The sequence below is a fragment of the Mauremys mutica genome, chromosome 12 (genome assembly GCF_020497125.1).
Source record: "Mauremys mutica isolate MM-2020 ecotype Southern chromosome 12, ASM2049712v1, whole genome shotgun sequence".
Lineage (NCBI taxonomy): Eukaryota > Metazoa > Chordata > Testudines > Geoemydidae > Mauremys > Mauremys mutica.
Genome location: NC_059083.1, coordinates 38,441,466 through 38,466,107, shown reverse-complemented (window position 1 = coordinate 38,466,107; position 24,642 = coordinate 38,441,466). Strand labels below are relative to the sequence as shown.

The 24,642-nt window shown below is 47.1% G+C and overlaps 3 protein-coding genes across 3 annotated transcripts; 2 read left to right on the top strand and 1 right to left on the bottom strand.

The window, feature by feature from the left end:
- Positions 1–1,741: 1,741 nt before the first annotated feature.
- Positions 1,742–2,662, top strand: LOC123346771 (olfactory receptor 14A16-like). Its single transcript, XM_044984232.1, has one exon. The coding sequence runs from the start codon at positions 1,742–1,744 to the stop codon at positions 2,660–2,662; it is 921 nt and encodes a 306-aa protein (XP_044840167.1).
- Positions 2,663–18,276: 15,614 nt separating this feature from the next.
- Positions 18,277–18,888, top strand: LOC123346770 (olfactory receptor 14A2-like). The gene has a single exon (XM_044984231.1). The coding sequence runs from the start codon at positions 18,277–18,279 to the stop codon at positions 18,886–18,888; it is 612 nt and encodes a 203-aa protein (XP_044840166.1).
- A 1,398-nt stretch (positions 18,889–20,286) lies between these two features.
- On the bottom strand, positions 20,287–21,620 carry LOC123346769 (olfactory receptor 6M1-like; the record flags this gene model as incomplete). The annotated part of the gene is made up of 2 exons (XM_044984230.1): positions 20,287–20,847; positions 21,612–21,620. Coding segments are annotated over 2 exons (570 nt in total), but the record flags the coding sequence as incomplete, so codon positions are not given.
- Positions 21,621–24,642: the final 3,022 nt, after the last annotated feature.

The following is a 24,642-nucleotide window of genomic DNA, read 5'->3' as shown; positions in this document are numbered from 1 at the left end:
AGATACTTTTCTCTCTGTATACATTAGTTTGTTGTTATTGCTGTCTGTCTCTCTGTTTGTACTTTTCTCTCTCCATTAGTTTGTTTTTACTTCCCTATCTATCTGTTAGTGGTTGTTAGTTCTGAGTTTCTCTCTCATTTCCTGTATCTGTTCTTTTCTTACTTGTTTCTCTCTCTTAGTTTGTTGTTCTATCTAACTATCTATCTATGAATCTATCTATCATCAATTTGTGTCTAGTTCTCAGTTTACTGTTACTTCTGTTTGTTAAATTGCTGCAAGGGCAGTTGAGTCAAGGGAGTTAGCGTAGTGGTGACTAGGAGCCTGGACTCTTGGGTTCTATCCCCAACTCTAAAAAGAGATTGGGGTCTAGTGGATAAGAGTAGCAGGGACAGAGAGCCAGGCCTCCTGAGTTTTATGTGTGGGTCTGGCCGGAAGTTCAGTCCAGTTTGTAGAGAGGAGGAACCAGAACGGGGGAGGGGGGTGTTCTATTTCTGTCTGTCATTAGGACTCAGGAGCAGGCACCCCTCATAACTTGAAGCTAAGTGGTTAGGGCACTCTGCTGGCTTGTGACAAACTCAGACTCAATCTTTCCGTCTGACTGATGTTGAGAAGGGGTTTGAATTCCCACTTTACAGGAGGGTGTCTGAGCCTTTAGGCTATGGGCTGTTCTCAAATGAGACTGTCTCAGTCTCTCCTGTTGAAGCTGCTCCACTTCGTATAAATAATTAAATAGTCACTGGAGCAGGGACTTGAACTCTTCCAGACAACAGGTGAGTGCCCCAAGTACCACGCTGGAGAATCATTCTCACTAGCATTCGTTAGCCCAAAGACTCTTCATTGTCACTCTCGGCAGTCATTGCTGATGGCAATGGAGAGTCACTGGGACAGAGGCTGATGTAGTCGTTAGAGGAGGGGGCTGGGAGTCATGACACGTCACTTGTGTTCCCAGTTATGGGAGCAAGTTGAGTCCAGTGGGTAGAGCCAGAACTCCTGGCCTGTTGATTTACTGGGTTAGTGCAGGGGGTGAACTGGGAGTCAGGACTCCTGGGTTCTCTTCCAAGCTCTGGGAGGGAGTTTAGATGAGTGGTTAGAGAAGCAGGAGGGAACTGGAATGTCTGTCTCTCACAGCGAGCGTGGAAATCTGGCTAGAACAGGGGACGGGGCACCAGAGCTCCTGGGCTGTATTCCTAACTCAAGTTTACCGTGTATTTATGACTGGGATGGGTCACCTCCATGTGAGATGCTACTCCAGTTTAGAGCAGTATAAAGTGGGAGTAATTCCATGGCATGCAGTGAAATTACTCCACTTTTGCAGCAATGCCCCTCACAGCAGAATCTGGCCAGGCAGACCCCCAATTTCCCTCGGTAAACTGAAGATAGCAACACTGTTATCCAGAGTTTGCCCACCTCTGGGTGACAGAGCTATACAAATACCTCAAAAGCAATTGTTTCTATTTCTCCTCTCCGTCACCCTGCTGTAAATTAGGAGTAACTCCACCGCAGTCCATTGAGCTGATTCTACTTTCTCTCACCCCAGTGTAAATCAGGAGTAACTCCATTGGAGTCAGTGGGGCTGTTTTCCCGATCCTCATTCCCATATTACACCAATCTTCACAAGCTAAGGGACTCAAGGAAGTTAAGATGGATATCACAAAACGAGAGTTATTTTACTGATCTAATCCTGGCCCTTGCTCTTGTCCTTCCCTCCACAGACATCCTGAGACATGTTCTGAGAAAGAAAATGTCGAACCGAACCACCATGACTGAGTTCCTTCTCCTGGGATTCTCTGAAGTTCGGGAGCTGCAGATTTTGCACTTTGTGGTGTTTCTAGTGATTTATCTGGCATCCCTGGTGGGGAATCTTCTTGTCATCATAGTTGTAGCCCTCGACAATCACCTTCACACCCCCATGTACTTCTTCCTGATGAATCTGTCGATTGTAGACCTTGGCTCCATCTCTGTCACCGTCCCCAAATCCATGGCCAACTCCCTCATGAACACCAAGTCCATTTCCTATGCTGGATGTGTTGCCCAAGTCTTTTTCCTCCTCTTCTTGCTGGGAGAGGATTTTGCCGTTCTTACCGTCATGGCATATGACCGATATGTCGCCATCTGCCAACCACTGCACTATGAGACAATGATGAACAGCAGAGCTTGTGTTCAAATGGCAGCTGGTGCCTGGATCAGTGGGATTCTCTACTCTGTGCTACACACCGGGAACACATTTGCATTGACCTTCTGTGGAGGCAACATGGTGGATCAGTTCTTCTGTGAGATCCCCCAGCTACTCAAGCTCTCCTGCTCCGACTCATATCTTAGTGAAGTTGGGGTTCTTGTCTTTAGTGTGTGTTTAGTCTTAGGCTGCTTTATTTTTATCACTGTGTCGTATGTTCAGATCTTCAAATCAGTGTTGAGAATCCCCTCTGAACAGGGCCGACATAAAGCCCTATCCACCTGCCTTCCTCACCTAACTGTGGTCTCCTTGTTTGTTTGCACTGCCATCTTTGCCTACCTGAAACCCAGCTCCAACTCCCCATCTGCTCTAGATCTTGTGATGGCTGTTCTTTATTCTGTATTGCCACCAGTCATGAATCCACTTATCTACACCATGAGGAACAAGGAGATCAAAGCTGCCCTGAGGAGACTGACTGGGTGTAGGTAATTCACCAAGAATTCATTTCTGTCTTTATCTAATAAAACTTTGCTTACTTAATATCTGCTCATTAATGTCAGTTATTTCCATCACCACACAGCTTGCACACAACCAGCTCTGATTCTGATCTCAGTTGTACCAATACAAATCCAGATTAACTCTGCTGCTATCACTGCTGCTGGGGTGATTTTCACCAGTAGAAAATCTGGTCCAGTTGTGGAATTAAATGGGTGTAAATTGTGTGCACAAAAGGAATCAGACTTTCATTCCGTTCCAAAACAATACCTGTTATACTGCTTGGTCACTTGCACCCATCCCATGGCCAGTGAAAACAATGATGGGAGCTACTGCCTGCAGTGGAGCTGTATATTCATTGCCACCAGCTGGGGACTGGGCCCATTGTCTTATAAACCACCATTTGTGGCCTAGCCACTAGAGGGGGACTAGGAGCCAGACTGTGTTAGCCTGGCTCACATGCATATTCGGGTGTGTGAGAAATGGAAAGACTGGCTAGAAATTATGGGGAGGTTTCTAACCACCAGTGGGGCGAGCTTCTGGAGCAGCCTCCCAATAGCAGTTGTGGAGGACAAATGACTGAATTAGTTTTAAGAGCGACCTGGATACATGTCTGAGTGGGATTGTATGACTTGTCTGCTTCTGATCGTGGAGGGCAGGGCTCAGCAACCCTGAAGGTCACTTGTGGCGTATGTCTTATGTCCCTAAAAGCTCGTGCTTCGGGGTTTCATCTGGCCACTGGCAGGGGTCAGGAAGGGATTCCTCCTCCCCCAGTGTATTCTGGGAGTTGTTGTTTTTTTTAATCTCTGAAGCATTCGGGGAGGCCCTAGCTGGAAATGGGACATTGGTTGGGCTGTGCCAGGGCTCTGAGGTGGCACTGAGACATTATCTCTCTCTCTCGGTTGCTTGGCTGCCTGGTTCTTGCCCACATGCTCAGGGTCTAACCGATCACCGTGTGGGGGTCAGGAAGGAATTTCCCTCATATTCAGATTAGCAGGGACCTTGAGGGGTGGGGGTCGGTTTCCTCTGCAGCGTGTTGTGGTTGTCACTTGCCAGGATTTTCTGAGTGTATCTCAATCATTTCCCTGCCATTGCGGGCGTTTCGGGCACTGGTGCCCCTCGGTCTCTTCTCTTGTCTGCCAGTGGCAAAGAACCGTTTAGTCTCCCTAGGGCTGTGACACTTTGGTCTAATTTCAGTGGTTGGGTTCGGTCTGTGGGTGCCGGGTGGTGTTGTCATAGATCAGGTCAGACTGGATGATCTGCTCGTCCCTTCTGGCCTTGAACTCTGTGACTCTGTGACTTTATGGATGTGCAGGGACGGGGGAGAGGAGAAGGGGCCACACAGAGAATAAACTCCAGTAGAGTCCATGGCATTGCATTAGTACAACTGTCTGTGACACCTTGTTCTCCTGGCTGAGGGAGGTGACTCCAGCTCAGATGGAGCCCTTGACCCCTGCAGCTGTGCAGTGTCTTACCCATTGGAAGTGCGTTTTATGAGGCCCCTCTGTTCCCCACCTAGAGGATAGGAGGCTGTTCCAGTGGCTGTCAGGTAGCCTGGCTGTTCAGCTCAAGCTATAGAAGCTCGTACTTTGGGCCCTAGATGTCTCTGGTTGAGTCCCCCGGGTGCCAGCCTTGATTAAATGGTGACCCTCACAGACAGGCAAGTGGCCTGAGAACTTCAGGGGACCTTATTCCTGCACTAATCAGAGGCTGATGTTGCTTACCAAGCTACAGCAGAACAGCAGCGGGAGTGAGACCTAAGACGGGAGGGACTCCTTAGTGAGAGGAGGGGCAGGTTTATTCCTGGATCATCTCAGACATGCCTATTCCTAGTCCCTCTGCACCCTGGAGACCAAAAATGCATGGTCTTTATCCGGCTTAAATCCATGCTGCAAGATGGAGTTTTGGAGTCACATGGGCAAGTCACATGTCCATGCATGACTCAGAACTTTACCAGCTGATGCCACATTCCCAGGAAAGCTCAGATGTGGATTGGCATCTCTCAGAGTTCATTGTTAACTGAAGTGTTTCTTGATAGGACTCTTACTGAGAATAGTCTTTTCTGAAGAAGGTGACAAACTGCTTCACTGAGGCTACTTAAAATCAAAAAAGTACATAGCCACGCTCATAACTTCAAATACAAAAATGAAAAATGCATATAATTAGGATGACTATATCCAATAGATCATAACCTTTGCAGAGATATGTTATTTGGCACATCTAGCGTAAGACATATTCCAGTCATGTCATATTTACACTCATCAGCATATTTCTACAAAGCATAATGGGGTGCAACATCACACCAGACATTCTGGTACTACTGGGAAAGCTGTGGCCCTGCACCGGCCTACGTGGCCAGTGTGATCTTGCATATGTTCCTCATTTATGAAACTGGACAAAACCACGTCTGGTTTTCTCTCAGTACCAGACAGGGGACAAGCCACACGAAAAGGGGATTATCCAGCTTATAACCAAATGAATTGCCAGCTCCCTCGATCCACCATGCTCACCCCTCCTGAAGAGCTTCTGAGCGGCTTCTTAGATACCTCTTCCACCAGGAATATGTTCCAACAAACCAGATCTCCTGCATTCTGTCCCAGAGGCACTGGTGGCGGGTATATTGTCCAGCAGTGAACATTGTGGCTCTCTTCTGGAGTAGGGCCTAATGGAGTTAAAGGAGTCCTTGGGAACTTGTGTTTAACTCCTCAGGACTCTTAGAAAATTGCATCTCTGGTCTTAGACCAACCTCCTGTCCTCTTCCTAGATGTGACACCTCCAGGTTAGGTGTCAGACACACTGCCTTGGAGAAGTGCACTTGCTTTATAGGTGAAAAGAAGGATTTAGTTCTCAAGGGCTCTCAATTAAGGACCAAACCAACAAGAGATGGAAAACAGGCTTTAGTCTAGAATTTTAAAAGTCCCTAGAGGATCTGGACCCTAGGTCCCATCAATGGACATTTTTGAAGAATATTCATAGCATTTAAGCCCAGAAGGGACCATTAGCTCACCCAGTCTGAGTCTTCTGACCTCCTATAGATCACAAGCGAATTACCCATGTCTTGAGCCCAATAACTAATTTTTCATGAACGCATGTTCCAGAAGGGCATTCAGTCTTGATCTGAAGACATGAAGCGATGGAGAATCCAGCACGGGCCTTGGTAAAAGCTGCCAAGGTGAATTGGACGTCCAGTCCCATTGAAGGGAATTTTCAAAGCTACTTGGGGAATATGATAGATTTGAAGTTCTGAGCCTTATTGTATTCGTGTCCCATCATATGGTTTAGCATATGGCACAAGAGATGTTGCTGCTCTTTGACCATATTCTCAGTTGCTGTACTGGGAAGAGAAAAGAAGTCTGAGTGGGGACCTGATAACAGTCTTCAAATGTGTTATGGGCTGTTATAAAGAGGATGGTGATCAATTGTCCTCCATGTCCACTGAAGATAGGATGAGAAGTAATGGGCTGAATCTGCATCAAGGGAGATTTAGGTTAGAGATTAGGAAAAGTTTTCTAACTCTAAGGACAGTTAAACTCTGGAATAAGCTGCCAAGGGAGGGTTTGGAATCCGCATCACTGGATGTTTTTGAAGAAGAGGTTGGACAAGCACCTGTCAGGACTGGCCTATGTTTACTATGTCCTGCCTCAGCTCCTTGGGGTCCTTTTCAGCCCCACATTTATATGGTTCTGTGATTCTATAATCTACCTACAAAAGACAGAGTTCACTTTTCTCTATCAGGTGGGCTGGAACCAGCCGTGGAATCAGCAGAGATATGGGCATGTTCTTCAAAGGAGAGGATTATTTTTTTCCATCAATTTAAGAAGGGATTTTCAAAGATCCAGGCACCTGATTCCCCTTGGATTTCAGTCTCTCCCAGCCCAGCATTTTAGTGATTCTAGGATCTCTGGTGAATCTCGAAGATCATAAATCAATGAACCCACAGCTTCATACCAGAGTATCATTGCCCAGTATAGACACCTGCACTTCATCACTTAAGGCCCAGATGTGAAAGATGTTTAGGTGCCAGGTAGGTTTTTCTAAAGAATATAGGTGTCCAAAACTTATTGACCCAGGTGTGGTGACCCGCAGTGCAGCAACACCTAACTTTTAGGCACCTAGAAAATCACTGGAACAACAATAGGGTCACACACAGCCTGAGTCAGGCCACCGGGCTCCTTATAAAATAGATATAGAGAGACAGACACTTAATAATGGGAGTCATAAAATCTAGCACGCTAGGAGGGGAGATGCCTGAGCTAGCCAATGGGAGATGCCAAGGGGAGGAGTGTGTGCTAGCTCAGAGAGAGATGCCTAAGTCTAGTCAGGGAGGCCCCTGTGTCTGATAGCGATCCATGAACCAGGGGAAAATAGGCGCATGCTCCGTCCAGGGCCTGATCTGGTATTACGTAATACTTGATGACATCAAATGGATACTCCCGTCAAATCAAACATACCTCGCCCTCCCAAATCCCCACCCACCAAAAACATCTGGAACAAAAAAACAAATCAACCAACCAACAAAATACAGTACTTCTTCGCTATAACAAACCCCTGGGGATCCAAGCCATTTGTTGGTTAAAGCCACGGGTCCATTATAGCAAAAAAGCCCTGCCACTGGGGGCAGCAGCTGACACCTTGAGCCCCATGGCCAGGCGAAGGCTGACAGCTCTTCCAGCCCTGGGTCAGTAGTGGGGGCAGAGAGCTCCTCTGGCCTTGGGGCTGCAGCAGGGGCAGAATTTTTACTTTCCACCCTGAGAAAAGGAGAAGAGCCAGAGACCCCATGTGTAACTTTGATATGGTAACTGTTTTTATGTGGAAAGTGCTCTGATACCATGGTGATGTGTGGCAGTACAAAAGCCTCAGATTGATTGATCGATTAGTAGATGGAAGGGTATGTATAGGGATGGATGGATAGCTAGATATGATAAGTTCATAGAGTATAGATCCATCAATTGCTAGTAACCAAGAGTATCAGAGATGCAACCCTGCGCTCTGGGTGTTATAATTGTTGACGTACGATTGGGGTCCATTTATTCTTTTATGTAGAGACTGTCCGGTTTGGCCAATGTACATGGCAGAGGGGCATTGCTGGTACATGATGGCATATATCATAGAATCATAGAATCTCAGGGTTGGAAGGGACCTCAGGAGGTCATCTAGTCCAACCCCCTGCTCAAAGCAGGACCAAACCCAACTAAATCATCCCAGCCAGGGCTTTGTCAAGCCTGACCTTAAAAACCTCTAAGGAAGGAGATTCCACCACCTCCCTAGGTAACCCATTCCAGTTCTTCACCACCCTACTAGTGAAAAAGTTTTTCCTAATGTCCAACCTAAACCTCCCCCTCTGCAACTTGAGACCATTACTCCTTGTTCTGTCATCTTCTACCACTGAGAACAGTCTAGATCCATCCTCTTTGGAACCCCCTTTCAGGTAGTTGAAAGCAGCTATCAAATCCTCCCACATTCTTCTCTTCTGCAGACTAAACAATCCCAGTTCTCTCAGCCTCTCCTCATAAGTCATGTGCTCCAGCCCCCTAATCATTTTTGTTGCCCTCCGCTGGACTCTCTCCAATTTATCCACATCCTTCTTGTAGTGTGGGGCCCAAAACTGGACACAGTACTCCAAATGAGGCCTCACCAGTGCTGAATAGAGGGGAATGATCACATCCCTCGATCTGCTGGAAATGCCCCTACTTATACAACCCAAAATGCCATTCGCCTTCTTGGCAACAAGGGCACACTGTTGACTCATATTCAGCTTTTCGTCCACTGTAACCCCTAGGTCCTTTTCTGCAGAACTGCTGCCCAGCCACTCGGTCCCTAGTCTGTAGCAGTGCATGGGATTCTTCCGTCCTAAGTGCAGGACTCTGCACTTGTCCTTGTTGAACCTCATCATATTTCTTTTGGCCCAATCCTCTAATTTGTCTAGGTCCCTCTGTATCCTATCCCTACCCTCCAGCGTATCAACCACTCCTCCCAGTTTAGTGTCATCTGCAAATTTGCTAAGGGTGCAGTCCACACCATCCTCCAGATCGTTAATGAAAATATTGAACAAAACCGGCCCCAGCACCGACCCTTGGGGCACTCCACTTGATACCGGCTGCCAACTAGACATGGAACCATTGATCACTACCCATTGAGCCCGACCATCTAGCCAGTTTTCTATCCACCTTACCATCCATTCATCCAGCCCAGACTTCTTTAACTTGCTGGCAAGAATACTGTGGGAGACTGTATCAAAAGCTTTGCTAAAGTCCAGAAATAGCACATCCACTGCTTTCCCCTCATCCATAGAGCCGGTTATCTCATCATAGAAGGCAATTAGATTAGTCAGATGGTAGATATTGTAACTATTGGTAGATGTCGTAACTATTCCAACTATTACAGCTACTCCAAGTTGTAACTCTTATGCCCATTGTAGGGATGACAACTGAGGAATGGAGCGGTGAAGGGACTGAACAGAGTCAGAGGAATAGTTGGAATTGGATCTCAGGACATCTTGGACCATAGCTTTTTAATAATCAATTAATTAAATATTTAATTGTCTGATAGTTGAACCTGATATGAGAGGCCCATTATATTAGGTAAGACACAGTCTCTGCCCCAGGGAGAGGCAAAGGGTGGGAGGGAAAAGACAGCCTCAGCGAAGGACTTTCCCAAGGTAACACAGCAGGTCAGCAGCAGGGCTAGGAATTGATGACAGACATCTGGAGTACAGTCCTGTGTGCCCGCAGTTTTCGCCTCCGTCATAAACAGATAGTTAAGGGTTAATGTCCCTTTTACCTGTAAAGGGTTAACAAGCTCAGTAAACCTGATGGACACCTGACCAGAGGACCAATCAGGGGACAAGATACTTTTAACCCTCGGTGGAGGGAAGTCTTTGTTTGTGTTCTTTGTTTTGGGGGGTGTTCTCTCTTTGGATCTAAGAGGGGCCAGACGTATATCCAGGCTCTCCAAGCTTCCTGAAGTATTCTCTTCTATTCAGTATAGTGAGTATTAGAAAGGCGGATTAGTCTTTTTGATTGATTTCTGTATTTGCCAATGTGTTTTGCTGGAGAAATATTTTATTTTTGTTTGCTGTTACTTGTGCTTATACTAGAGAGGGGGGGTGGAGTCCCTCTAGTTTTTATAAGCTGTATACCCTGTAAACATTTCCATCCTGATTTTACAGAGATAGTTTTTACTTTTCTTTCTTTCATTCAAAGCTTTTCTTTTTAAGAACCTGATTGATTCTTTTCCCCTTGTTTGAGACCTCAGGGGATTAGTTTGACTCACCAGGGATAGGTGGGGGGAAAGAAAGGAGGAGGGGGGAGGCGAATCCCTCTTTGTTTTAAATTCAAGGAGTTTGAATCAAGGTAATCTCTCCCAACAACTAAGGGAGGAAGAAAGGTGGGGGGGAATGGTTTATTTCCCTTTGTGTTAAGATCCAAGAAGTTTGGATCTCTGTTCCCCAGGGAAAGGTTTGGGGGGACAGGGAGTGTGCCAAAACACTATAATTTTTGGCTAGTGGCAGCAAGTACCAGATCTAAGCTAGGATTTAAGCTTAAAAGGATCCATGCAGGTCCCCACCTTTTGGACGCTAAAGTTCAAAGTGGGGAATAAACCTATGACATGGTAGGCAGCGGTTGGGATGTTTTAATACCAAAAGCCAGTGAGAGCTGTTCTCTCCTTCTAGGGCAGGAAAGCAGGCTAGGGGGGGATTGTTTTTAAAACCAAAGCAAGAGAGGTTTTTTTTCCTTTTTGTCTGCTTGGAAAAACAGCCTGAGGGCAGAGATAAAGGCTTGTTAGAAAGGATTCCCACTGAGAGAGCATTAGCTTTTTGCAAGAGACAGGTTACAAAACCAGTTTTTCTGGTTCCTTGTCAGGGAGCAAACACCAGCAAAAGACATTTGCAAATGAAAAGTTTTGTTTTGTTTTAATTCAGTCAGGAATAGAAAGATTAGGAAACTGTAAACAAAGCAGCCTGAGCTGAGGCATCTCAGTTCACTGACTGCAGGGGGGTGTGGCCAGCACCAGAAAGCAGAAAACATGAGCACCAGGAGAGCATCTCAACTAGAACTGGCTAAGCTGGAAGCAGCAGAGAAAGACAAAGAACATAGGAGACGGATAGAACTAATTAATGCAGAAATGGCCAGGGAAGAAGCTGCCCACAAAAGGGAAGTGGAAAAGCAACAAAAAGAACTGGAACTGAGACAAAAAGAAATAGAAATGAAAAAAAAGAGCTGGAAATCCAGAAGCAGGCTCTGGAATTAGCAAAGACTAAGCCAGATGTTCCAGCCAACCCTAACAACCCTTCTCCAGGTACTGTTTCCCATCCCAGGAAATTTCCCACCTACAAGGCAGGTGATGACACTGAGGCCTTCTTAAAATGTTTTGAAAGGACCTGCCATGGGTACAGCATCCCTGAAGACCAGTACATGATAAAGCTGAGGCCACAGCTCAGTGGACCCTTAGCAGAGGTGGCAGCTGAAATGCCTAAGAACAGCACGAACGATTATAAACTGTTTCAAACAAAGGCCAGAATCAGAATGGGGCTAACACCTAAGCATGCCCATCAGCAGTTCAGAGCCCTAAGGTGGAAACCAGATGGGTCATTCCCTAGGCACGCCTACTACATTGACAAAAATTGGAATGCATGGATATCAGGAAAAAGGTTCAAAATTTTGAAGAGCTGTCCCTCCTGATAAAAATGGAACAGTTCTTACAGGGTGTTCCTGAGCAAATAAAAAGGTACATCCTAGATGGGAAACCCAAAACTATAACCGAGGCAGGGAAGATTGAAGCCAGATGGGTGGAAGTGACAGAAAAAAAAAAGATACTAACAAAGGGCAAGCTGACAATAAACCCTACCAGTGGGGGCCACCCAAGACCCCAGCTACAACCCAAGGAAAGCCCCAGACTACCTATAGTCCCACCTCACCAGTCTCCAGCAACCCACCTCGGCCCAGTGACCCGTCAGCTGGGCGATGTTTTAAATGTAATGAACTGGGACATATAAAGGCCAACTGCCCCAAAACCCCAATCGAGTACAGTCCATTACACTGCCATCACACCAAGGATCCCCAGGCCCAGATATCTCTCAAATACCCCTGGAGCAAAGGAAGACCTTGAGAGTGGTCGGAAAGAAGGTTATCGCGTGGAGAGACACCGGGGCACAGGTGTCAGTTATCCACCAATCCTTAGTGGACCCCAATTTCATCAACCCAGAGGCCCAAGTAACAATTTGTCCCTTCATGTCAAAAGCTGTAACTTTACCTACAGCTGAATTGCCTGTCCAGTACAAGGGCTGGTCAGGAAGGTGGACTTTTGCTGTCTAAGACAATTATCCCATCCCCATGCTAGTGGGGCAAGACTTGTCCAACCATGTGAAGCTGGCAAAGAGGGGGGGAGTGGTCACCCACAGCCAGGCCAAGCAAGCTTCCACTCCCATCCCTGTTCCTGAGCCATCCACCAGGGCCCCATCTGTGTTACCAGAGACCCAAACAGAGGTGGTGGAACCGGATCCCATGCCAACAACTAAAACAGCCATAGTGCATCCAGTCCCAAAACCAGAACTGGAAAAGCAACCAGCTGCAGAACCATTGCCAGCACTGATGCCATCGCTTGCAAACCCGTCTCCGACCCCAACGCCAAAGGGCGCCAGCGGGCCTGGACTGGCAGAAGCAGCAGACAACCCTACCCAAGAGGCTCAGCCAGAGCCTGAAATATCACCTAGTGCACCAGCGGAGAGCGGTTCACAGTCAATGGAACAACCTCATCACCTACATCACTTCCAGAGGGACCAAGCCCAAGTCCACAGTCTAAGGAGGAACTGGTGTCTCCAGCCTCAAGGTAACAGTTCCAGACTGAGCAGAAAGCAGATGGCAGCCTCAAAAAAGCTTGGGTGGTGGCACATAGCACCCCACCGCCTCTCAGCTCTTCTAACCAATCCCGGTTTGTTGTAGAACAAGGACTTTTATACAAGGAGACTCTTTCTGGTGGACACCAGGAAGGCTGGCATCCTCAAAAACAGTTGGTAGTTCCAACTAAGTACCGGAAAAAGCTCTTAAGCTTAGCCCATGATCATCCCAGTGGCCATTCTGGGGTGAACAGAACCAAAGACAGGTTGGGAAAGTCCTTCCACTGGGAGGGGATGGGCAAAAATATTGCCAATTATGTCCGGTCTTGTGAGGTGTGCCAAAAGGTAGGAAAGCCCCAAGACCAGGTCAAGGCCCCTCTTCAGCCACTCCCCATAATAGAGGTCCCATTTCAGCAAGTAGCTGTGGATATTATGGGTCCTTTCCCAAAGAAGACCCCCAGAGAAAAGCAGTACATACTGACTTTCGTAGACTTTGCTACCAGATGGCCGGAAGCAGTAGCTCTAGGCAACACCAGGGCTACCACTGTGTGCCGGGCCCTAACAGACATTTTTGCCAGGGTAGGTTGGCCCTCCGACATTCTTACAGACTCGGGAACAAATTTCCTGTCAGGGACCATGAAAAACCTGTGGAAAGCTCATGGGGTGAATCACTTGGTTGCCACCCCTTACCACCGCCAAACCAATGGCCTGGTGGAGAGGTTTAATGGAACTTTGGGGGCCATGATATGTAAATTCGTGAATGAACACTCCAATGATTGGGATCTAGTGTTGCAGCAGTTGCTTTTTGCCTACAGGGCTGTACCACACCCCAGTTTAGGGTTCTCACCATTCAAGCTTGTGTATGGCCACGAGGTTAAGGGGCCATTACAGTTGGTGAAGCAGCAATGGGAGTGGTTTACGCCTAGTTGCCTACCTCGATGATGTGGCCATTTTTTCTGATTCATGGCCCGAACACCTAGAACACCTGGAAATGGTCTTTAAGCGCATCAGGCAGGCAGGACTCACTGTTAAGGCCAAAAAGTGTCAAATAGGCCAAAACAAAGTGACTTATCTAGGGCACCAGGTGGGTCAAGGAACAATAAACCCCTACAGGCCAAGGTGGAGGCTATCCAAAAGTGGCCTGTCCCAAAGTCTAAGAAACAGGTCCAATCCTTCTTAGGCTTGGCCAGGTATTACAGGTGATTTGTACCACACTACAGCCAAATCGCTGCCCCACTAACTGACCTAACCAAAAAGACCCAGCCAAATGCACTTAAGTGGACTGATGAGTGTCAGAAAGCCTTTACCCAGCTTAAGGCAATGCTCATATCTGACCCTGTGCTAAGGGCCCCGGACTTTGACAAACCCTTCCTAGTAACCACTGATGCATCTGAGCGTGGTGTGGGAGCAGTTTTAATGCAGGAAGGACCGGATCAAAACTTCTATCCTGTCGTGTTTCTCAGCAAGAAACTGTCTGAGGGGGAAAGCCACTGGTCCATCAGTGAAAAAGAATGCTACGCCATTGTGTATGCCCTGGAAAAGCTACGCCCATACATTTGGGGACGGCGCTTCCAGCTACAAACCGACCATGCTGCACTAAAGTGGCTTCATACTGCCAAGGGAAACAACAAAAAACTTCTCCGATGGAGTTTAGCGCTCCAAGATTTTGATTTTGAAATTCAACACATTTCAGGAGCTTATAACAAAGTAGCTGATGCACTCTGTCATGAGAGTTTCCCAGAATCAAATGGTTAAAACGTGTTCTTGAAATGTGGAAAATCTTGTAGTTTTACATAATTAGTAGTATATGTAACGGTGCATATTTTATTAATCTGTTTATTTTAAAGTTCTAGGAAGAAATCACTGCCAGTGTGGTTCCCCCACTGTCTGCAATTTGGAAGGCATGTCATAAACAGATAGTTAAGGGTTAATGTCCCTTTTACCTGTAAAGGGTTAACAAGCTCAGTAAACCTGATGGACACCTGACCAGAGGACCAATCAGGGGACAAGATACTTTTAAACCTCAGTAGAGGGAAGTCTTTGTTTGTGTTCTTTGTTTTGGGGGGTGTTCTCTCTTTGGATCTAAGGGGGGCCAGACGTATATCCAGGCTCTCCAAGCTTCCTGAAGTATTCTCTTCTATTCAGTATAGTGAGTATTAGAAAGGCGGATTAATCTTTTTGTTTGATTTCTGTATTTGCAAATGTGTGTTTTGCTGGAGAAATATTTTATTTTTGTTTGCTGTTACTTGTGCTTATACTAGAACAGGGGGGGTGGAGTCCCTCTAATTTTTATAAGCTGTATACTCTGTAAACATTTCCATCCTGATTTTACAGAGAGAGTTTTTACATTTCTTTCTTTCATTAAAAGCTTTTCTTTTTAAGAACCTGATTGATTTTTTTCCCCTTGTTTGAGACCTCAGGGGATTAGTTTGACTCACCAGGGACAGGTGGGGGGAAAGAAAGGAGGAAAGGGGAAGTGAATCCCTCTGTTTTAAATTCAAGGAGTTTGAATCAAGGTAATCTCTCCCAGCGACTAAGGGAGGGAGAAAGGTGGGGGGAATGGTTTATTACCCTTTGTGTTAAGATCCAAGAAGTTTGGATCTGTGTTCCCCAGGGACCGTTTTGGGGGACAGGGAGTGTGCCAAAACACTATAATTTTTGGCTGGTGGCAGCAAGTACCAGATCTAAGCTAGGATTTAAGCTTAAAAGGATCCATGCAGGTCCCCACCTTTTGGACGCTAAAGTTCAAAGTGGGGAATAAACCTATGACAGCCTCACAATCTTTCCTCTAGACCCTGCTGCCTCATTGTAATTGTGATTATTTTTGTTTCTGGAAACTCTTCTGGGAAGTAGAGGACAAGAGAAATTAATTGTTGCCTCTGGGGTGTTGAGGGCTCCAGGCAGTGAGTCTCACAAGCCCTTAGAAAACAGACATGGATAAATCACCTTCCTGCAGCACCAGCCTTTTTGACACACAGCTCATCTGCAGACAGCACAGATGTCAGTGTATTTCCAGCAGCTCAGCCTCAGTGCGGTGGGGGAACGGCCTCTCATAGTACAGTGATAGGGGCATTAGATAGAAAGATTGGTGGATAGAGCAGTATGTATATGGCTACAGACAGAGGGGGATACCAATTGCAGTCTGTAGCTGGAGGAGAAAAGACATCTCAGTCTGGGAGGATTCCACATTGAACGGCACCATAAGTTTGCTCTTGCAATTAAATATATTTGGGAGTTACACAGTGGCACTCTAAGGATGAAATTGTAAGTGACAACAGATTTTTTTTTCATAGTTTCACTCTTAGCTCAATTTGGTCATGGGAAACTGAGGCAGTTCAAAGAATTTACCTTCAGAAAGAGAGGGCAGAATGTCTGTGCCTCAGTTTCCTTCTATTGGGAGTGGGGAAATTGATTAAATTGACACACATTTTTTTAGAATGGGTTAAGGAGTTTACGTTAAAGTAGTCCAAAAATTGTGACAAACACTATCAGCTCATTGATACTTTTCTCTCTGTATATATTAGTTTGTTGTTATTGCTGTCTGTCTGTTTGTAGTTTTCTCGTTCAATTAGTTTGCTTTTAATTCTCTATCTGTTAGTTTTTGTTAGTTCTGTGTTTCTCTCGCACTCTCTGTATCTGTTCTTTTCTTAATTGTGTCTCTATATTAGCTTGTTGATCTATCTATCTATTTGTGTCTAGTTCTCAATTTATTATTACTTCTGTCTATTAAAAGGCTGCAAGGGCAATTGAGTCAAGTGGGTTAGAGTAGTGGTGATTAGGAGCCAGGACTCTTGGGTTCTATCCCCAACTCTGGAAAGAGATTGGGGTCTAGTGGGTAAGAGAAGCAAGGACTGAGAGCAAGGCCTCCTGAGTTTTATGTGCAGCTCTGGTTGGAAATTCAGTCCAGGGTGGAGAGGAGAGGAACCAGAACTGGGGGGGTTCTATTTCTGTCTCTCATAAGGACTGTGGGACAGGCACCCCTCATAGCTTGAAGCTGAGTGGTTAGGGCACTCTGCTGGCTTGTGACAAACTCAGGTTCAATCCTCCCTCTGACTGATGAGGAGAAGGGGTTTGAATTCTCACTTTACAGGAGGGTACCTGAGCCGCTAGGCCAGGGGTAGGCAACCTATGGCATGCGTGCTGTATGTGGCACACCTACTGATTTTCAGTGGCACTCACAGTGCCTGGGTCCTGGCCACTGGTCCAGGGGGCTCTGCATTTTAATTTAATTTTAAAAGAAGCTTCTTAAAAAATTTAAAAACATAATTAACTTTACTTTACAATAATAGTTTAGTTATATATTATAGACTTATAGAAAGACACCTTCTAAAAACATTAAAATGTATGACTGGCACGTGAAACTTAAATTAGAGTGAATAAATGAAGACTCAGCACAGCACTTCTGAAAGGCTGCCAACCCCTGCTATGGGCTGTTCTGAAATGAGACTGTCTCAGTCTCTCCTGTTGAAGCTGCTCCACTTTTTATTAATAATTAAATAGTCACTGGAGCAGGGACTTAAACTCTTCCAGACAACAGGTGAGTGCCCCAAGTACCAAACTGGAGAATCATTCTCACTTGCGTTCATTAGCCCAATGACTCTCCATTGTCACACGCAGCAGTCATTCCTGATGGCAATGGAGAGTCCCTGGGACAGAGGCTGATATACAGTCTGATGCAGTCGTTAGAGGAGGGGACTGGGAGTCATGACACGTCACTTTTGTTCCCAGCTCTGTGAGGAAGTTGAGTCCTGTGGGTAGAGCCAAAACTTCTGGCCTGTATTTCCAGCTCCGGGAGGGGTGTTGGATTTACTGGGTTAGTACAGGGGGCGAACTGGGAGTCAGGACTCCTGGGTTCTCTTTTCTAAGCTCTGGGAGGGAGTTTAGTTGAGTGGTTGGAGAAGCAGGAGGGAACCGGAAAGTCTGTCTCTCACAGCGAGCGTGGAAATCTGGCTAGAACGGGGGATGGAACATCAGAGCTCCTAGGCTGTATTCCTAACTCGAGTTTACCGTGTAATTATGACTGGGCTGGGTCTCCTCCATGTGAGATGCTGCTCCAGTTTAGAGCAGTATAAAGTGGGAGTAATTCCATAGCATGCAGTGAAATTACCCACATTTGCAGCAGTGCCCCTGACAGCAGAATAAGGCCAGGCAGACCCCCAATTCCCCTCGGTAAACTGAGGGTAGTAACATTTATACACTGTTATCCAGAGTTTGCCTGTTATCCAGAGTTTGTCACCTCTGGGTGACAGAGGTAAACAAATACCTTGAAAGCAATTGTTCCTAATTCTCCTCTCCATCACCCTGGTGTAAATTAGGAGTAACTCCACTGGAGTCCATTGAACTGATTCTACTTTCTCTCACCCCAGTGTAAATCAGGAGTAACTCCGCTGGAGTCAGTGGGGCTGTTTTCCCCATCCTGAGAAAGAAAATGTCCAACCGAACCACCGTGACTGAGTTCCTTCTTCTGGGATTCTCTGAAGTTCGGGAGCTGCAGATTTTGCACTTTGTGGTGTTTCTTGTGATTTACCTGGCAGCCCTGGTGGGGAATCTTCTCATCTTCATGGTTATAGTCTTCAACCACCACCTTCACACCCCCATGTACTTCTTCCTGATGAATCTGTCCATCGTAGACCTTGGCTCCATCTCTGTCAACATCCCCAAATCCATGGCCAATTCCCTTATGAACAACAAGTCCATTTCCTATGCTGGATGTGTTACTCAAGTCTTTTTCCTCCTCTTCTTACTGGTAGCAGATTATTCCCTTCTTACCGTCATGGCGTATGACCGATATGTCGCCATCTGCCAACCACTGCACTATGAGACAATGATGAACAGCAGAGCTTGTGTCAAAATGGCAGCTGGTGCCTGGATCAGTGGGATTCTCTACTCTATGCTACACACTGGGAACACGTTTGCATTGACCTTCTGTGGAGGTAATATGGTGGATCAGTTCTTCTGTGAAATCCCCCAGCTACTTAAGCTCACCTGCTCTGACTCATATATGAGTGAAGTTGGGGTTATTGCCTTTAGTACATGTTTAGTCTTAGGCTGCTTTATTTTTATCATTGTGTCGTATGTTCAGATCTTCAAATCAGTGTTGAGAATCCCCTCTGAGCAGGGCCGGGATAAAGCCTTCTCCACCTGCCTTCCTCACCTCACTGTGGTCTCCTTGCTTGTTTGCACTGTCGTCTTTGCCTACCTAAAACCCACCTCCAGCTCCCCATCTGCTCTGGATCTTGTGGTGGCTGTTCTCTATTCTGTATTGCAACCAATCGTGAATCCAGTTATCTACAGCACGAGAAACAAGGAGATCAAAGCTGCCCTGAGGAGACTGCTGGGTGTAGGTAATTCACCAAGAATTCATTTTCTGTCGTTCTCTAATTAAAGATTGCTTACTTAGTATCTGTTCTTTTAATGTCAGTGATTTCCATGACCACACAACTTGCACACAACCAGGTCTGATTGTGATCTCAGTTGCACCAATGGAAGTCCAGATTAACTCTGCTGATATCACTGCTGCTGCGGTGATTTTCACCAGTAGAAAATCTGGTCCAGTTGTGGAATTAAATGAGTGTAAATTGTGTGTGCATAAGGAATCAGACTTTCATTCTGTGCGAAAACAATACCAGTTACACTGCTTGGCCACTAGCACCTGTTCCATGGCCACTGAAAACAATGATTGGAGTTGTCTTGCTTGTGTGTATAAATCAGGAGTGGCTTCATTGGAACCTGAGGAGTCAGACTGGTGTAAGACTGGGGTAGGGGAGAGAATACATTTGAGGTAGATCCTCAACACATCCGTGTAATTCCATTGACTTTGGTGGACGTAAAGCAATTTGCAGCATCTGTGGATCTGAGCTACTGCTTCCAATGGAGCTGTATATCCATTGCCACCAGCTGGCGACTGAGCCCACTGTCTTATAAACCACCATTTGTGGCCTAACCATTAAAGGGGGACAAAGAGCCAGACTGTGTCAGCCTGTCTTACATGTACATTTTGTTGTGTGAGTGATGAAGAGACTGGCTAGAAATTACAGGGAGGTTTCTATCCACCATTGGGGAGAGGTTCTGGAGCAGCCTCCAAATAGAAGTTGTGGGGGGCAAGTGACCAAATTCATTTTAAGAGAGAGCTGGACACATGTCTGAGTGAGATTGTATGATGGGGCTGCTTGTGATGGTGGAGGGCAGGGCTCAGTAACACTGAGTCTCACTTGCAGCATATGTCTTATCAGAAAGGGATTCTCCCCCCCAAAACCAGTGTATTCTGGGAGGTTTTTTTTTAAATCTCTGAAGAATCGGGGCGGCCCTAGCTGGAGATTGACCATTGGGTGGGATGTGCCAGGGCTCTGAGGTGGCACTGAGCCATTATCTCTCTCTCTTGGGTGTTTGGCTGGCTGGTTCTTTCCAACATGTTCAGGGTCTAACTGATCATCATGTGGTGGTCAGGAAGGAATTTTCCCCCCGGTCAGATTGGCAGGGACCTTGGGGAGGTCGCTTTCCTCTCCAGCATGTGGTGCGGATAACCTGCCATGATTTTCTGCATGTATCTCAATCATTTCCCTGCCATTGACAGATGCTGCTATGTTTTTAGCTGAGTTAAACAATCTGCCAATGGCTTGGAAAAATGTTGCCCAACTCTGCCCTCAACTAGGTTGGCCACTGATGCAATCCCAGAATACCGGACATTCTGGTACTTTTGGGAAAGCTGTGGCCCCATCCACAAGTGTGACCTTGCATGTCTCCCTAGTCCGTGATACTGGACAAAACCACATCTGGTTTTCGCTCAGTACCAGACAGGGGACAAGCCACACAAAGAGGGGACTTGCGAGTGCCTAATGTAGATGGAGATGGAGGTGCTGTAGCCAATGGTAACCACAGTGAAATGAGATGCACAGGTGGAGAAATCTTTCTCCCTGCCGGATGGGATACGGATGATCGTGCAGATAATATACATGTAGGAGATGACCATCAGCAGCAGGGAGCTTAGCAACACAGACAGCGAGATGATGAAGTTGATGAATTCCACCAGCTGGATGACGGCACAGGCGAGGTATAACAAGGGGGCATGGTAGCAGAAGAAATGGTTGATGATATTGGGGCCACAGCAGGGCAATTCAAGTTTGATTATGGTAGGGACCAAGATGGAGACGAATCCCCGCATCCATGATCCCATCACCAACCAGACGCAGACCTTTCTATTCATGATGGTGCTATAGTTCAGTGGGTAATATATGGTCACATATTGATCGCAGGACATCATGGCCAACAAGACATTCTCTGAAATGCCCAGCAGGAAATAGAAGTAAGACTGAGCCAGGCAGCCATAAAAGGAGATGGTATTCCTCTGATAGGAAGTTCTCCAGCCTAGGTTTCTTGGCCAGAACATTCTCCTTTCAGCAGCTATGGGGCTGAAAGTCAGAAACAGCTTTCAACCAGCTCCTCCTTTTGCCATGCACATTCAAAGTGCAATCTGTTTGGCGTGACTCCAATCACTTCAAAGGCTGATGCGCCTAACTGAGAACTAAACACTGTGGTTGATTATGCTGTCACTTTATTTCCCCCGAAGGCGAGTAGGTGGACTGAACTCTACTGAGCTTTGGAGTCCCCAGTGTGAGGATCTGAGCCCTGGTTTGATCTCTAGCCGTGCACAATAAATCAGAACCCAAATGTACCAACGGTAAGAAAAGTTAGAAATACTTCACTGCAGTCAACTGATTTCCCTCTCACTCATCCTGGTGTAAATCAGGAGTAACTCCACTGGAGTCAATAGGCCTGATTTCCCAGTCACTCATCTCAAGGTAAGTCCATAGTGTTACAGTGGCGTATGTCTGGTTTCAGGGAGAGGAGATTCAGGCCCTTTGACTCCAGCCTCTGCCGCATCCTCCACCCCCTGAATGTTCTTACTCTAGTCCTCGGGTGTCTCCTTCCCTCTGCCTCACACAGCTCAGACCCCCAAACAAAACCCCCAGCCCCTAATCCCCTTCCTCCCTTCTCACCACCCTCCACCTCACAAATGCTCCTGGGCCCCGTTCTCTGAGGCCTGGTCTACACTAGGACTTTAATTCGAATTTAGAAGTGTTAATTCGAATTAACCGCGCATCCGTCCACACCATTAAGCCATTTAATTCGACATAGAGGGCTCTTTAGTTCGAATTCTGTACTCCTCCCCGACGAGGGGAGTAGCGCTAAATTCGACATGGCTATGTCGAATTAGGCTAGGTGTGGATGTAAATCGAACTTAGTAGCTCCGGGAGCTATCCCACAGTGCACCACTCTGTTGACACTCTGGACAGCAGTCCAAGCTTGGATGTTCTGACCAGCCACACAGGAAAAGCCCCGGGAAAATTTGAATTCCTTTTCCTGTCTGGACAGTTTGAATCTCATTTCGTGGTTGGACATCGGGGCAAGCTCAGCAGCACCGGCAGCAATGCAGAGCTCTCCAGCAGAGGAGTTCATGTAATCTCTGAATAGAAAGAGGGACCCAGCATAGACTGACCAGGAAGTCTTGGATCTGATCGGTGTGTGGGCGAGGAGTCTGTGCTTTTGGAGCTGCGCTCCAACAAACGGAATGCAAAGACCTACGGGAAGGTCTCCAAAGCCATGAGAGACAGAGGATACAGGCGGGATGCAACGCAGCGCAGCGTGAAAATCAAGGACCCCAGACAAGGCTACCAAAAAATCAAAGCGGCAAACAGACGCTACGGAGCCTGCCACCACTGCCCCACCAGTGACCGTGGACTCTGACGATGGGACAGTGTTGACGGCCAGTTCCTCGGCGATGTTCGCGGACGGGGAAGATGAGGAAGGGTTTGTGGAGGAGGAAGCAGGCGACAGCGCTTACAGCGCTGGTTTCCCCGACAGCCAGGATCTCTTCAGCACCCTCACGGAGATCCCCTACCAACCCTCTCCGGCCGTTAACCCGGACCCTGAATCAGGGGAAGGAGCAGTTGGTAAGTGCTTTAAACATGTAAACTTTTATTATTAATGGAACAGGAATCTGAACTATGTATAAAGGAGGTCTCTATATATATGGGGATAGAACAGAAATCATCCTGGGAGATCTCCACGAAGCTCTCCTGGAGGTAATCGAAAAGCCTCCACAGGAGGTTCCTGGGGAGAGCTGCCTTATTGGGTGCTCTGTGGTAGCACACTTTTCCGCGCGAGGCTTTCATGAGGTACTCAGGGAGCATTGCCTCCCCGAGCACGGCTGCATAGGCCCCTGGTTTGTGCAGGCTTTCATGCAGCATGCGCTCTCTATCTCCTTCAGTGACCGTCCTCAGGGTGATCTCACTCGGAGACTCCTGCATCTTATTAGGGGAATTACTGTAATGTTACGCCTGGTCCAAAGTATTTTTAAAAAATCTCCAGACAGACGGCGTAGCAGAGACTCAGCACGCTGCTGCGTGACAAGCGTAACGGAAAGCCAAAGAATCAAATGGACGCTCATGGAGGGACGGGGGACTGAGGACGCAAGATATCCCACAGTTCCAGCTGTCTCTGAAAAGCATTTGCATTCTTGGCTCAGCTCCAAATGCTTTTAGGGTCAAACACAGTGTCCGCGGTGGGTCAGGGCGTAGCTCGGCAATCTACGCACCCCCCCAGGGAAAGGGAAAGGGAAAACAATCCTCTGTTGACTCTTTTACATGTCACCCTATCTTTACTGAATGCTGAAGATAGATGCGATGCTGCAGCACTCAACGCCAATATCCTTGCTCCCCCCTCGTCATGGGTGGCTGATGGTACAAAACGACTGGTACCCGTCCTCATCATCAGCCTATTGGCACATGGGGCAGTGCAAAAGGACTGGTAACCATGCCGACTAGCATCAGTAAGGTCGATCAAGGGCGCCTGGTCCTAATTTTTCCTGGTAGATGGTGCAGTATGGCTGGTAACCGTCCTCATCATAGCAACAGGGGGCTGAGCTCCATCAGCCCCCACCCTTGATGTGTAAAGAAAAGATTCAATTGCCCCTGGACTAGCAGTGGGATGCTGGGCTCCTCTCCTCCACACTCCTTAATGTCCTGTCTGGACTATCATAGCAGCTGGAGGCTGCCTTCCACTCATTTCTCACTAACAAGTCAATGTGTCTTATTCCTGCATTCTTTATTACTTCATCACACAAGTGGGGGGACAATGCTATGGTAGCCCAGGAAGGCTGGGGGAAGAACGGAATGAACAGGTGGGGTTGTTGCAGGAGCACCCCCTGTGAATAGCATACAGCCCATAATTTCTACAGGATCTGACACAGAGCAGCTGTGCTCTCTGGTTCTATGATACAGTGGTTCTCTAGTACACTTGCCCATATTCTAGGTAGGACTGATTCTATTTTTAGATACCAAAAAGGAGGGATTGACTCAGGGAGTCATTCCCAATTTTGGCTTTTGCGCCCCTGGCTGATTTCCACTTATGACAGCAGCAAATGGTGCAGTGGAAAAGGACTGGTAACCATGATCCTCTTATTACCAATTTATGGTATCGTAGATGGTACAGTATGGCTGGTAACCATCTCTGCTGTCATGCAAAAGCAAATGAATGCTGCTGTGTAGCGCTGCTGAATCGCCTCTGTCCACGGCATCTAGTACACATACGGTGACAGTGACAAAAGGCAAAACAGTCTCCAGGGTTGCCATGGTATGGCGTATGCCAGGGTAATCCAGGGAAAACGGGCTCAAAATGATTGTCTGCCATTGCTTTCCCGGAGGAAGGAATGACTGACTACATTTACCCAGAACCACCCGTGGCAATGAAATTTGCCCAATCAGGCACTAGGATCTCAACCCAGAAGTCCAAGGGTCGGGGGACACTGCGATGGGGTGGAACAGGGGCAGAGTTTATGCTTTCCGGATTGCCTGCAGCAGGAGTGCGGACGAGATAGGTGCTGTGCATGGTGTTGTTCACAGACACAGACTAGACTGTGTTCATTGTTCGCAAAAATGTATCTTTGCCAGGAATTCACTCCCTTTTTCCCATCACACAGCTTCGACTGTCTCCAGACCTGCCACAGCATCCCCCTCACAGAGGCTGGCAAAGATTAGGCGGCGAAAGAAAAAGACACGGGACGAGATGATCGCTGAAGTTATTGGGTGCTCCCGAGCCACGGCGGACCAGCAGCACCAGTGGAGGGAGACCCTCTCTCTGT